Source organism: Lynx rufus, unplaced genomic scaffold (genome assembly GCF_022079265.1).
Source record: "Lynx rufus isolate CCGP_SWC_20201006 ecotype Redwood Valley unplaced genomic scaffold, mLynRuf1.p SCAF_7, whole genome shotgun sequence".
Taxonomy (NCBI): Eukaryota; Metazoa; Chordata; class Mammalia; order Carnivora; family Felidae; genus Lynx; species Lynx rufus.
In genome coordinates, this window is record NW_025814889.1 from 43,396,496 (window position 1) to 43,410,874 (window position 14,379).

The following is a 14,379-nucleotide window of genomic DNA, read 5'->3' on the forward strand; positions in this document are numbered from 1 at the left end:
TGGATCATTCTATGAGCATGTTTTCTCTTATGTTTGGAAAGAAAATACACACTTGGTATTAAGAGGGATAGGAAAATAAAGTAATAGTGCTTTTCAATTATTATTATTATTATCATTATTATTTTTTAGGTTTATTTCTTTATCTTGAGAGGGGTTGGGTGGCAGAGAGAGAGGGAGAGAGAGAGGAGAGAATCCCAAGCAAGCTCTGTACCGCCAGTGCAGAGCCCGATGCGGGGCTCAAACTTACGAACCGCGAGATCATCAACTGAGCTGAAATCAAGAGTCAGAAGCTTAACTGACTGAGCCACCCAGTCACCCCTCTTTTCAATTATTTTTTTAAACATATACTATTCATGGCAACATGATTATATTTTTTCATTTATGCTCACAACACATGCTCAGTAACTTTGATGTTGTCATTCTGACTTCAGATTTGAAGAAGTTGAGCCTTAGTCTGTGAATTTGGAAAGTCCCATATGACCTACCACACAGATAAGAACACGTCCCTTGGCCCTTAGCACACTGCGTTTTTCACTATACAGAATTTTCTTTCTGTTGAGGGAATATTCTGATTTGCTCCTCTGTTGCCAACTAGAACTTGATTCTTTGTCTTCTTAGGTAAATAATGTCTACTGTAGTCAAGTCCGTGTTTATTTTATTTTTAAGGAACACTTTATACTAGAACATTTCTTATTAGAAAGTAGGACTAGTGGATATACAAATGCGTAGAGAAAACTTTCTCTAGACGTGACAGCAATAGAAAAGAATACTCAGCATCTTTTCAAATTTTCCTCTTTGCCAGGTATACTGGAAACACACAAGGAGACCAGTAGTTTAACTACCAAAAGTTGGGCTATTCTATTTCGTTCGACATATCAAAGTCACTTTGATTTTCATAAAAGAATATGACAGAGACAATTAATGTCCATACGATCTTTCACATTTCTCAGTCTTCCTTGCAGGAAGGGCAGATATCCCACTTCCACAGCAGGACAAAATAATCATTTCCCTCCTTTCCCATGGTAATGGTCTTGGATGGCACAGGGGAAATGGAGTCACAAGATGAAAATAGAACAGGTACCCCTAACTCACTGATTGGGAGGGAGCCGTTCTGGACAGCTACTGGATGTATATGCAGTTTTGTGTGAGCGAACAAAGAAAAGCAAACTGTTGTCATCTTAGTTGCTGAGCTGTGGGGGTTTGGTTGTTATTGCAGTAAAATCTGTCTTATGCTGACTAATTGAGGTGTTGAACCCACACTGGATAGGGAGGATTTGAAATCGCAAGACTACTGAAGGCTAGGACAAAAAAGCAGTCACCTTTGATTTCAGAGACAGAGTAAAAAAATGAAACGATAATTGCTTTAAAAACCGTTTCTTTTTGGAGGGGAGGGGGTGTTATTTGAAGAAAACTCACCAAGAAGTCGCCGCAGATTCACAAGAGTCACAAGATTCAGTACTCAGAAAAATAACTTTTCATCCCACCCCACCCCAGCAAAACATCATTTTTTTCCCCTATTATCCTAGCGGGCAAAGATATCTCCCCCTTACCGTCTTCATAGGCTACAGGATATGGTGGAGGCAGCCAACAAAAAGATGGACTGTGGAGTTTTGAGTTGGTAAAAATATTTAATCCTGCAGACTGGAAGAAAATGGATTATTAAAGCATATTGGCAATCCAATCCTGAGAATGGAATCTTTTCTTACATTTGTACTGTAGGGGTCAAGAGCAGGCTGCCCAAAGCGAATATAGCATATTGATTATTTTGAATTGAGGCTAGTTGGGAAACATTTGGTTCAAGGACACTCAATGCCTCCTCTGTCTTCCTCACAGCGGTAAATAAATCTCCCACATGGAAGGTGCCCTTTCATGGAAAGAGTAAGGAAGATAAAAATCCTTACCACCAGAGATAGGAACTTTAAAGCCAAGAATGTTGTAGAAACAAACCCCGTTATTATTTTTTTTTATCTATGACCTCAGCCCAAATTCCATTTAGAATTCTAAAGCTCCCGAACGTGTTTTCTTTATCCTGTCAGTTTCCCACAGATTTGTCTTCTCTTTGGCTAAAAAGTACAAAAGCTTCCTGTTTGTTCATTCCTTTAGGTCTCCATTTCATTATTGGGCCCCCAGAGCATGTAATAAAACCGTTTTTCTCTCCTGTTAATCTGTCTCATGGAAATCGAATTCTTAGTCCAGCCGGAACACCCTGAGGCGCAGAGGAGGAATTTTTCCTTCCCTACATGATCACACTTTCATTATTATCATGCATATAGCCCATAGGATCATCATGAAAGTGCCACACAAAAAGGAAGAGAGCTATTTTATAAATATGAAAACGGAGTCACAGACAGTCCAGTTCATCCAGTTGGTGACTAGGAGTTGGGATTAGAACCCTGATTCTACTGATTCCTATTTCTGAATTTTGTTGCTGTACGCTGATGCCTCTTTAATTATCTTTTGCATCCAAGAAACTATTTTGCACCTGTATGTTTATCTTCCCTTCCTTTTCTCCAACCAACCAATATTTGTTTCTCCAAACAAATATATATATATATATATATATATAGTGTGTGTGTGTGTGTGTGTGTGCACAGAATAATTGTTTATGTTTCTTTTCATTTGAAATTATAGGGTTGCACATTGGAGATTTTTCTTCACAGTTAGTTACACTTTGTATTGTTTAAGTTTTATTGGAAAATGTGTCTTTCCCTAAATATCTATGCTCAGCCCATCCCTTTCCTAATTTAGTCTTGCTTCTTTTCTTTCTCATTTTCTTGCAAGTATCTTGAATCTCTGCATCCAAAACATACATGCAGATGCCTACAGTAGCCTGATTCCTCGAGTTCACCTGGTCCCAGCGGCCTCTTTCCTCACTATTAGTCACCAGGAAATACTATTCGCTGTCTTACCTCTGAATACGCGGGAAACTATGCGAGGCTGAGACACAGTTATCAGTGGTGGCAGTGACACGAAATAGGGAGAAAGAAGTCAGAAGCAAATGTTTAAAGATGAAACAGTTAGCTAATGAGCCTAAAGAGTCCTCTACCTACCCCTCTCTCACCAACTGATTTACGATCCCGGAGGCTCTAGAAGAAGGAGATTTAAATTGCTCTCCGCTACGCTGCGGAAGAAGGGCACGTTTCCTCAAGATACAATAAGGGTTTTAAGCCCTCTTTGGTCGTGTGATAAGACTTCATCTCAAAGCTGGACAAACTCTCCCTTCGTAACACTGTCTAGTTACAGTTAATCTGAAAGCTAGACATTTTATGTAACCTGCCCCAGGCCTGCTCACATTCCGACCCAAGTTTTGTAAATCTTTTCTTTGTGAAAGACTACTTTCAGTTTTCCCGGAAATTTTACTGCAGTAAAGATGATGAAAGTATTATACTTTGTGTATTCAGTCATTTATTTATTCAACATTGTATGTATTATGCAACAGACTGACGATAATGACCGCCCATAAGGTACTCACCTTTCACTGTGGAAAATGTTTCACTATGCTCGCACACTAGAATCTCTGACAATTGCTGAGGGGGCTATGGCAGTCGTAAACAGCTTTGGGATCAACCTGGTTGAGGCTGTGGGCCCTAAAAGCATACCACTTGCGCTACAGAGTGCAAGATACATTGATGATTGAATATCTGTATGTGTACAAAGTTCCCCGTGCTTCTGAGGTTTCAGTGTTTTTCTGTTAAGCTTAGCTTTGTTTTGGGGGGGTGCAGGATAAGATTCTAGAGCTTAGAAGCCCATTTGTTCTCCACTTCAACAAAAACTTAAAACTCGATGTTGTTTATACTTTTGGGACGACGAATTACCTCAAAAACACTGTAAACGTCATCCTCTTTTACGGCCCACTTTGGTGTGTAAACAATTCCATTGTGAACTATGTCCTCTGCCTTGATACATTTTTCACCATATGCATTCATGGGACCTCCGTGTGCAACGCTAGGGGCCCTCTTCGGTGGCAGCAAACCATAGACCTGCAAGATTGAGAGAACAAAGGGAAAATTTTTGTTTTGTCTTGCCTTGTAAGTTCATTTTTAGTGTGATAATGTTCAATCTGGGATTTAAAAGATTGTGGTGTTTATTGAATACTCCCATGCCAATGATACAGAGAAACACAGACAAATCATGGGAAGATAATAAATGTTAGGGATCCTAATCCTGTTGTGGTACAAAAGACATTAATACATAGAGAAATGAAATTAATTGATCAAAGTCTCAGAGCCCATTTTGGTTGAGTAAGAATAAAACTCGTCTCCTGTCTCCTAGACCAAATGCCTATCTTTTTTTTTAAGTTTATTGATTTATTTTGAGAGAGAGAGAGAGAGACAGACAGACAGGCAGAGAGAGAGAGAGAATCCCAAGTAGGCTCCATGCCTAGTGTGGAGCCCAACATGGGGCTCGATCTCACAACCATGAGCTCACAGCCTGAGCCGATATCAAGAGTTGGATGCTTAACCAACTGAGCCACCCACGTGCCCCCCAAATGCCCGCTTTTAAAAGGAAGCCAAAAATGTGGACAGCATAGAGAAGTGTGACAGGAGCACAAAAGCCACTCATAATCCCAACAGTCAGAAATAATTTCCGTACATTCCCAATTCGTTCCTTTTCCCATCGTTTATGATTAAGTTCTTTTTAACTCTTACTGAGCTTTTTCTTTTTGTTTGTTTTAGTCTACTATTTTAGTTCCAACTCTAGCTTGACCAAAAACTAGGTGCCCAGGCAACCTAGAAATAAATCAATTGCAGTTCAGTTTTTGCCCAGAGCCTGGTGTCAGGCCACCTGCTCAGTCACATAGTACCCAGGCCATTAAATAAACACAGACCTCCTAATGTGGCTGCATTCACCTCTTGCCTATGCTACTACGATAACCTACTAATGGTTCCCATTCTTTCATTCTTGCTCTCATTCGCTCCGTAGCAAACAGCATCTCCTTAACAGATAAATCGGAATTGGCACTCTTCTGCTTACAACTCTTCAGATTTACCATAGCATTTGCTGTCACCTCCAAACTCCACTCCAGGCTAACAGAGCTCGTCACAGTCTTCCTTACTTTCCATTTTACCTACAATCCCTACCATCCTCGTATCTCCCCATTACTTATTAGGTTATTACCTTTTCCTTTTAGAACACTCCAGTCTTGTTCTGACCTCAAGCCCTTTGGGCGCGCTGCCCTCATTCTTTGTAATACTTGTCCTTTTTCCTTCATTCTCTGACCATGAGAAGACACTCTTTTTTTTTTTTTTAACTTTTATTTATTTTTGAGACAGAGAGAGACAGAGCATGAACTGGCGAGGAGCAGAGAGAGAGGGAGACACAGAATCTGAAACAGGCTCCAGGCTCCGAGCTGTCAGCACAGAGCCCGACGCGGGGCTCGAACTCACGGACCGTGAGATCATGACCTGAGCCGGTTGGACGCCCAACCGACGGAGCCACCCAGGTGCCCCGAGAAGACACTCTTAATCTCCACTTGAAACAATGTCCAACTCTTTTTTTCTTTATCTCAGCATCTTTTTTATTTCTTTCACTATCCTCACCCAAATTGGGAACTATTATATGTTTATGTTTTTGTCGCTTACTTGTTTATGTTAATGCCTCATAAGACCATTAGTCTAAGATGGTCAAAACCGACATCTGAAAGTTTACCATTAGAACTCCTGTTCCCAGAGCGGGATCCAGCCTCTAGGGAAGAGGCAGTGAAGATTTGTGACATAAATAGAGAAAGTAAACTATAAGGCCTTTTTGAAAGTGCTCTATTACAAGAGACATCTGTAAAAGACAAGTTTGAATGGAAACTCTCTTTTGTCCATACTTCAAACCGGTGAGCAAGCACCTAGATTTTAGGGGAAGCTTAAAAATCAGGCATTTCACGTACTATCTTGATGTGGTGCATTAAAGGTGGCATGGAATGAGATTTGATTCAAACTCCACCCTTAAAATATATTTTATATAATATATTATACATAAATATATATTATATTAATATATTTATGTATACATAAATATATATTATATTATATAAATATAATATAAATATATAATATATAATTATAATTATTATATATTATATACAACATAGATTATATTATTATTATAATTATAATTATATTATATATAATATAATTTGTATATAATCTATATTAAATATATATATTATATAAATATAATATAAATATAAATATATATTATATAAATTATGTTATATATTATATAATATATATTTCTATATAATATATACTATATAATATTTTTGTGTAATACAAATATTTTATATGATATATATTATATTTTATATTTAAATATAATGTATATGTTATATATAATATATATTATGTAATTTTACATAATATATGTATGTTATATTATGTAATATAACATATACATTATATTTAAATATATATAATATATAATTTATATAATATATACTATATATTATATAGTATATATTATAACATTATATATAATATATAATTTATATAATATATACTATATATTATATATATAGTATATATTATAACGTTATATATAATATATATTATATTTTAATATATTCTATAGTGGCTTTATCTGTCATAGCTGTGTTTTCTTCATCATAAAATTAAGGTAATAATGACCACCTTAAGGAATTATTACTCATGTGTTGATTCCCTAACAATGTGTTGAGCACCTTTTATTCATAAAGTACTGTGCTAGGCGGTGAATGCAGTGGGGAACCATATTGCTCCCTCACTGAGAATATATCAGGAGAGAGAATGAAGTGAGAGCAGATTATGTTAAGCACCTGGCGCAATGTCTTTTGTGGAACTGAATTCAAGTCCAATTCATACATAACTTACCAGAGTATGCCTGACACTCTGAAGGACGCGCCCTCTCAGTTATAACTGGTCTTAGCATATGTGCATTTTCTGACATCCAAGGCTGAAAGGGGACTCACCGAATGAGGCGAGAGCTCAGCTTCAGGCTTCATGAGCAGAACGCTCTGGTCAACCGCACGGAGGGCACAGAGAGAATGGGGAGTGGCTGTCACCTCCAGGTTGATGTTTGAGGCCGGTGGGCTCTGGGCTGAGGAGAAGCTCAAATTGACCTGTAAAAAGGATATGATTATGACAGCAAATGTTCTAAGTATTACAGCCTCAACACCTCTACCCCAGACGAGGACTAATTCTTTCTACGCTTGGTTTCCCTTCATCCTTTTTGGAGCAGGCTTAAGAGGTGCGTACCCGTGGGGACTACCAGTGAACGATCTCTGGGATAAATTGGAAATGTAGCTCCAGTTCACTGAGGTTTCCTGGTCCTCGTGTAACTGGTGAAATGTACATTGGTTTTGATCACATTGAGACAGAATCCCCGACGGGAAAAAAAGCACACACTGCTAACAAAGGTACATACTCTGCTGCATTTGACCTATCTCCGTGCGGTGTTTTCGTGGTGAAGGCGCACAGTTTGCACGGTGCCGTGAAAAGTCGCGCTCCACCTCTGAGACCAGCCGCCTGAAGCCTCCTCCAGGTCGCAGTCTTAGTCGTCTGACATTCTAAAGGGGTGCAGGGCCGCTTCGGCCAGGAGAAACTCACTGATAAGTGAACCTATCCGTTCTTCATGTTTATGTAAGATTTTGTTTATGTAAGATTATGTTTATGTACATTTCTGGAGTAGCATCTGAGTTTTATTTTATATTCAAAATAGAGAAGAAAATAATTTAGAATCTAGAGTCTGTAGTAGCACCAGGGAACTTTCCGGGTTCTTGAACGGCAAGGTGATTTGGATTGGAATGAAATGTCAGTATGCTTAGTTAAAATAATATCTAACTTGCGTTGCTGAATTTAACCGTGATCATCCTGCTATGTGGTCTGTGAATTAATGTAACAATTGGATTCGTGTATCATGAGAGCTACACGAAAAACAATTAATAGATTTATTCTCAAAATGAGGAAGTATTCATCTCTGTAGTTCACTATATTATGAAAACATGGCGTATGGAGAATTCAAACAAAACGTGTTTGTTTTTGTTTTCAGAAAACTTAAGCGTATGAAAACATGTTTGTGAGTGCCTATTTCAAATGAACACATGAATTATTTGGCATTATAATCCACTGAAACGACTATTAATCAAGAAGTGACTACATTAGAAAATGTAAAATGCTTTACTGATACGCGAACAAAGGATTTTAAGGCATAGTTGGAGAGTCTGCACTTATCCATATTAATCAGTGTTATCCTTTAAAAATGTTTGTAATGTTTATTTATTTTTTAAATTAAAAAAAAATTTTAATTTATTTTTTGAGACAGAGAGACAGAGCATGAGCAGGGGAGGGGCAGAGAGAGAGGGAGACACAGAATCCGAAGGGGGCTCCAGGCTCCGAGCTGTCAGCACAGAGCCTGACGCGGGGCTCGAACTCACGAACCATGAGATCGTGACCTGAGCTGAAGTCAGATGCTTACCCGACTGAATCACCAACGCGCCCCTTAAAAAAATTTGTTTGGATGTTTATTTATTTGTGAAAGAGAGAGAGTTAATCAATGTTATCCTTCGTAAATAATTCGATCCAGTTAAGAATGACAGGCAAAGTGTTATGTGGTATTTAACCTATGCGCTAGATCTGTTATTGTTAAAGTAGGAAAGAGAGATACGAATTTTGGATAGAAAACAGTTTTTCTCTATCCTAATGAAGATTGAAGAGAATACTTGAAGTATATTATTGGGTTGAGGGAACACACGTCTCAGACCGACTTGGCTCTTCCCTCCCATTCTCAGCTTGTTCTTGCCTCTGTTTGTTCATCAGCCTGCCAGGCTGTCTACCTTCTAAGGTCCTCAGTTTTTAGCTTTTTAATACCTCTTTTTTTCTAACTTCTGGTGGTAAATGAAAATAGTCCCCTTTCTTCTAAACACTTTTCTGGTTTTCACAGCGTCTCTCTACTCGTGATGAATAAGTTATGAGATATTTGATACGAAGAGACTGAGAATGATATCCAGGGGCTTGCACTCCTCTGTGGCAATTTTCTGGTGTTACTCAGGAATGGTCACCTGTTTTCTACCAAGCCAAGAAACCCCTGCTGGAATAAGCAAAGTGTGCCGAAAGCTATAGCATAACATGGCCATTCCAAGGTGTAACCAACAACTAACTGCCCACGATTAGCAGTAAGGGCATTGAAGTTTGAGACAGGAATCTCTTCTAGGTTCACATGGAACACAAAGAACATCCAAACAGAGCAGAAGAAACTATGCCCTTGGACACCCGTCCTGTTTCCTAGCATTCTTTAGTACGATAGAATTAAAACTTTATATCAGAATCCATTGTGTATTTTTCTTAGATCATTACATGTTTTTTTAAAAAAGATAATCTAATGTAGTTCGCATTACAGAAACGTTCACTTGCCATCAAAGCATAGTTTTGTTTTGTTTTTTTTTTTTAAGTTTCCTTATTTATTTTGAGAGACAGAGCACGGGCGCATGCAGGAGGGGTGGAAAGAGAAGGAGAGAGAGAGAATTCCAAGCAGGCTCTGCGCTCTCATTGCAGAGCCCAATGTGGGGCTTGAACTCATGAACCGTGAGATCATGACCTGAGCCAAAATCAAGAGTCAGGCAGTTAAATGACTGAGCCACCCAGGCGCCCCTAAATGCGTAGTTTTTTGTTTGTTCTTAAAAACATTTTTTTAAATGTTTATTTATTTTTGAGAGAGAGAGAGACAGAGCATGAGCAGAGAGGGGCAGAGAGAGAGGGAGACACAGAATCTGAAGCAAGCTCCAGGCTCTGAGCTGTCAGCACAGAGCCTGACTCAGGGCTCAAACCCACGGGACTGCAAGATCATGACCTGAGCCAAAGTCGGACACTTAACCAACTGAGCCACCCAGGTACCTTGCATAGTTTGAATGCTCATAAAATTCATGTTAAAGAGTCCTAGGTATATTTTTAAAAAGATAAGTGAAGTTGGTGGATGCTCTCTGATTGTTCATGTTGAGCACCAAATTCTGTTGGGATAAAGGCTTCTTGTTACAACTATACATTGTTTGGAAACATGAGAAGACTCCATTTGCAAGTATGTTATATTTTTATGCTATAGTCATTATTAGAGTGCCCAGGCTGTGTTTCTCAACATGGGGCACATACATATACCCCTGTTCTGTATTATCAAACTGAATTTAAACTCACAATGAGTTACTGGTTTCCGCAATAGCACAGTGAGGTGCATCGGGGGTATGATGGGATAAAATGGACACATCCTGGGGAGACATCATTTTTAACTGAAAATTTGGGGAACGAAACGTCAAGATTAAAACTATTCAGGTTGCATAACAGAATAGATTTTGAATTGCACATGAATTTTGAGATAAAACAAGAAACTTGTCAAACATTGTGTGTCTAGGGCCACCTGCTTTGAGCTTCTTCACCAGCCCTCTCAGGGTATGGCATCACTCTCGGCCTCTGGATGTCCTTCGGAGGAAAGTTCCAGGGACACTATGTGGCAGTTTTAGAAACGGCCGCGACATCTTTCTTTTCCGTCCTTCAAAAGGGGAGATGAATAAAAGGACTGCTGATACAGGTGACTCACCTTATTGGCAAAACAGTTTTCGATGTTGATTTTCTCCGTGTCGGCAATGATTTCTCCATCAGGCAAAAAAGCATACAGCAGCAACTGGGCATCAGAAGCGATGTCCGACTCCACTCGAAAGGAGAAGGAAAATACCCCTTTCACTGGAGAGTAAGAAAACGTTCAAGATACTTGATTAGGAAGAGGGAGGAGTTCTCATCTTTATACAGAAGAGACCCTCTAATGACTTAACTGCTTCTAACATTTGGAGCACACTAAAGGAAGAGAAGACTTGCATTCACACCATCGTGTATGCAGTTGTGTTGAGTGCGGACGTGCTGAGCCAATGACGTTCTTCCTGAAAAGTGTAGGATACATTGTGCATTTCCTCTGCTCAAGTCGAAAAACGCATTTAATGCGCCTTTCTGTTTTTCAATTGAAAAAAAGATTTAAGACTCTACTGTAGAGAACGAACTGAGGGTTGTAGGAGGGGAGTGGGTGGGGGAATGAGCTAGATGGGGGATGGGCATCGAGGAAGGCACTCGTTGGGATGAGCACTGGGTGTTATATGGAAGTAAGGAATCACTTAAATTCTACTGAAGCCAGTGGCTCTGCTATATGTTAACTAACTTGAATTTGAATAAAATCTTGGAAGGAAAAAAAAAGATTTCTTAAGAAAGAAATCAAGAGGGAAGAACTTCTAGATATCGTTAATTACCTCTACCTATGATCCACATCAACACAATTCCTGTCATATGCACGAGGAAAAGGCAAAGAACGCAACCTCATCTGGACCTTCAGGGCATTTTCAATACCGCAGAGATATGGGTACGAATAATTACCGACAAAACCAGGTGTGAATCTGAGTTTTACCGGGGAATTGCCTATATTTATCTTAGTTGCTTCTTTCTGCGTGCATTGCATGATGCTTATGAGATGTCCACACTTAATTTTCTCGTAAACGAGCTAAGTTCTGGGTAGCAGGAAATTCTTTCAAAAGTATAGCTTTCCTGTATCTTTAGAAAGTTGGAGATAAGCTTGGGGTGAAGAAGCACGGAAACAGCAGGGTCAAAATAAATTCGAAACTTCTGGCTTCTGTCATCTAGCATAACATGCTCTATGTCCATCCATGTTGCCGCTAATGGCCAGATCTCCTAGGGAGTATAGTCAATGATATTGTAGTAACATTCTTTGATGACACATGGTGACTATACTTATCGTGGTGAGCACCGAATAATGTAAAGAATTGTCAAGCCAGTATATTGGACACCTGACATTACTACAGCACTGTGTGTTAATTATACTTCAATAAAGTAATTTGAAACCATAATACTAAAACCATATAAAGAGCACATAAAAAGTGTCACAACAGGGACGCCTGGGTGGCTCATGTGGTTAAGCATCCGACTTCGGCTCAGGTCATGATCTCGCAGTCCGTGGGTTCGAGCCCCGCGTCGGGCTCTGTGCTGACAGCTCGGAGCCTGGAGCCTCCTTCGGATTCTGTGTCTCCCTCTCTCTCTGCCCCTCCCCTGCTCATGCTCTGTCTCTCTCTCTCTCAAAAATAAATAAACATAAAAAAAAGCATAACAACATCTTGAGGGCGTGGACTTTTTATCCAAAACTCTTATTATAGAGATATATCAAGACAGGAAGATATATTATTTTCAAAGTTAGTTCTCTTCAAATATAGTTCAAATATGTAAACTTCAAATAAAGTTTAGCTACCACAAGTTGTAGACAAAGAGATATCTTATCCTTTATTTATGAATTACTTTAAAAATATTTCTTGTGTACCCACTCTGTGCCAAGGACACAGAAATGGGGTTTCTTTCTTTTTTTTTTTTAAAGTTTTTTTTTTTTTTTTAACGTTTATTTATTTTTGGGACAGAGAGAGACAGAGCATGAACGGGGGAGGGGCAGAGAGAGAGGGAGACACAGAATCGGAAACAGGCTCCAGGCTCCGAGCCATCAGCCCAGCGCCGACGCGGGGCTCGAACCCACGGACCGCGAGATCGTGACCCGGGCTGAAGTCGAACGCTTAACCGACTGAGCCACCCAGGCACCCCGGAAATGGGGTTTCAAAGGTAAAAGACAAACATATTTTAATTTTTGTAATGGGTACTCCTTCATTTTTTCCTTCATATACTGATTCACCTTGGGTGAATGAGCTTTTTGATTCCTAAATATGCTGCTAATAAAAGTTTTTATTTTATTTTTATTTTGTTTTTGTAAAATGATAGCTTATAATTATCAAATGAACAGAAAAAAAGGAAGCTATTTATGAGATTTAGCCTAGGGACATGTAACAAATAAACAGACCAAATGTATTTATCTTTTTGTAACAGACCCCCCCCCTTTTTTAAAAGTTAATTATCCTTCCTGGGATAACAGAAATCGAGAGATGTTGGTGATTCAAGAAAATTCAGAAGGAAAGTGACATATAAGATATAGAAATGTTGTGAACCAACTTGACTTAAATGACGTTTAGAAAACGCTGAAGAGCAGAAGAATAGAAATACTAACATTTATCAAGATAGACCATATGTGGGGCCATAAACATGTCTCAGTAAATTTAAAAGAAATGACCACAATGGCATGAAGTTAGAAATCACTAAGAAAAGTTTCTGAAAAATACCTCAATATTTAGACACTAAAAAACATACTTATTTTATGACTCACCCAGAGTCCAAAGAAGAAATTAAAAGGGAAATCTGACAATGTTTCGAACTGAGCACAAATGAAAATATCCCATGCAAATACTTGTATGATGCAGCTTAAGCAGTATTCTGAAACCTAACGTTGTTTGTCCAACCGGCTTTCAAAAATTTCTTGGGACTGATAACTCTTTTTGTCCTAGAAAGGGTTACACTTAAGGCCCCACCAATATCTAACGTAGACAATAAGATGATATTTGGGACTTTTGAGATGATGAGACTTACATGAGATTTTGGACTTGAGTTAATGCTATAAAGGATTGAGTCTTTCAAGGCTGTTGGGATAGGGTGAGTGCATTTTGCATATGGGACAGATGTGAATCTTTGGGGCCAGAGGGCAGTTTGTGGTAGGCAGATTAACGTCCTCCCCAAAGATATCATAATCTGAAAAAGTTGTGCACCTGTTATGTTACACAGCAAAAGGGACTTTGCAAATGTGATTATGTCAAGGACTTTGAGAGGGGGAGATCATTCTAGGTTATCCAAGTGAGCCCGATGGAATCATAGTGATCTTTACTTAAAAAAAAATTTTTTTTTTAATGTTTATTTATTTCTGAGACAGAGAGAGACAGAGCATGAGTCGGGGAGGGGCAGAGAGAGAGGGAGAGAGACAACTGTGAGATCATGACCTGAGCCGAAGTCGGACGCTCAATCGACTGAGCCACCCAGGCACCCCTGAATCATAGTGATCTTTAAAAAGGGGGCAGAGGGGCGCCTGGGTGGCGTAGTCGGTTAAGCGTCCGACTTCAGCCAGGTCACGATCTCGCGGTCCGTGGGTTCGAGCCCCGCGTCGGGCTCTGGGCTGATGGCTCAGAGCCTGGAGCCTGTTCCCGATTCTGTGTCTCCCTCTCTCTCTGCCCCTCCCCCATTCACGCTCTGTCTCTCTCTGTCCCAAAAATAAATAAAAATATTAAAAAAAAAATAAAAATAAAAAGGGGGCAGAAATGTAAGAGAGAGATTTGAAGATGAAGTGCTCCTGGGGTTGAAGACAGAGGGGCCACAAACTGAGGAATGCAGGAGGTTCTAAGGCAAGGAAACGGGTAACTCCTTAGAGCACTAGAAGGCAGCCAGTCCTGTTGTCACCCTGATATTAACCCAGTGAGACTTCTGACCTACAGAAGTGTAAAATGATAAA

The 14,379-nt window shown here is 39.3% G+C and overlaps 1 protein-coding gene across 1 annotated transcript in view; it reads right to left on the bottom strand.

The window, feature by feature from the left end:
- Positions 1–14,379, bottom strand: part of LOC124501851 (pregnancy zone protein-like) — a 46,250-nt gene that overhangs the window by 12,369 nt on the left and 19,502 nt on the right. The window contains exons 14-17 of the mRNA XM_047066316.1: positions 10,552–10,694; positions 6,938–7,087; positions 3,816–3,980; positions 1,551–1,641 (exon numbers count right to left, since the gene is read on the bottom strand). Coding sequence (XP_046922272.1) covers positions 1,551–1,641; positions 3,816–3,980; positions 6,938–7,087; positions 10,552–10,694 — 549 coding nt within the window. The remainder of the gene's footprint in view (positions 1–1,550; positions 1,642–3,815; positions 3,981–6,937; positions 7,088–10,551; positions 10,695–14,379) is intronic.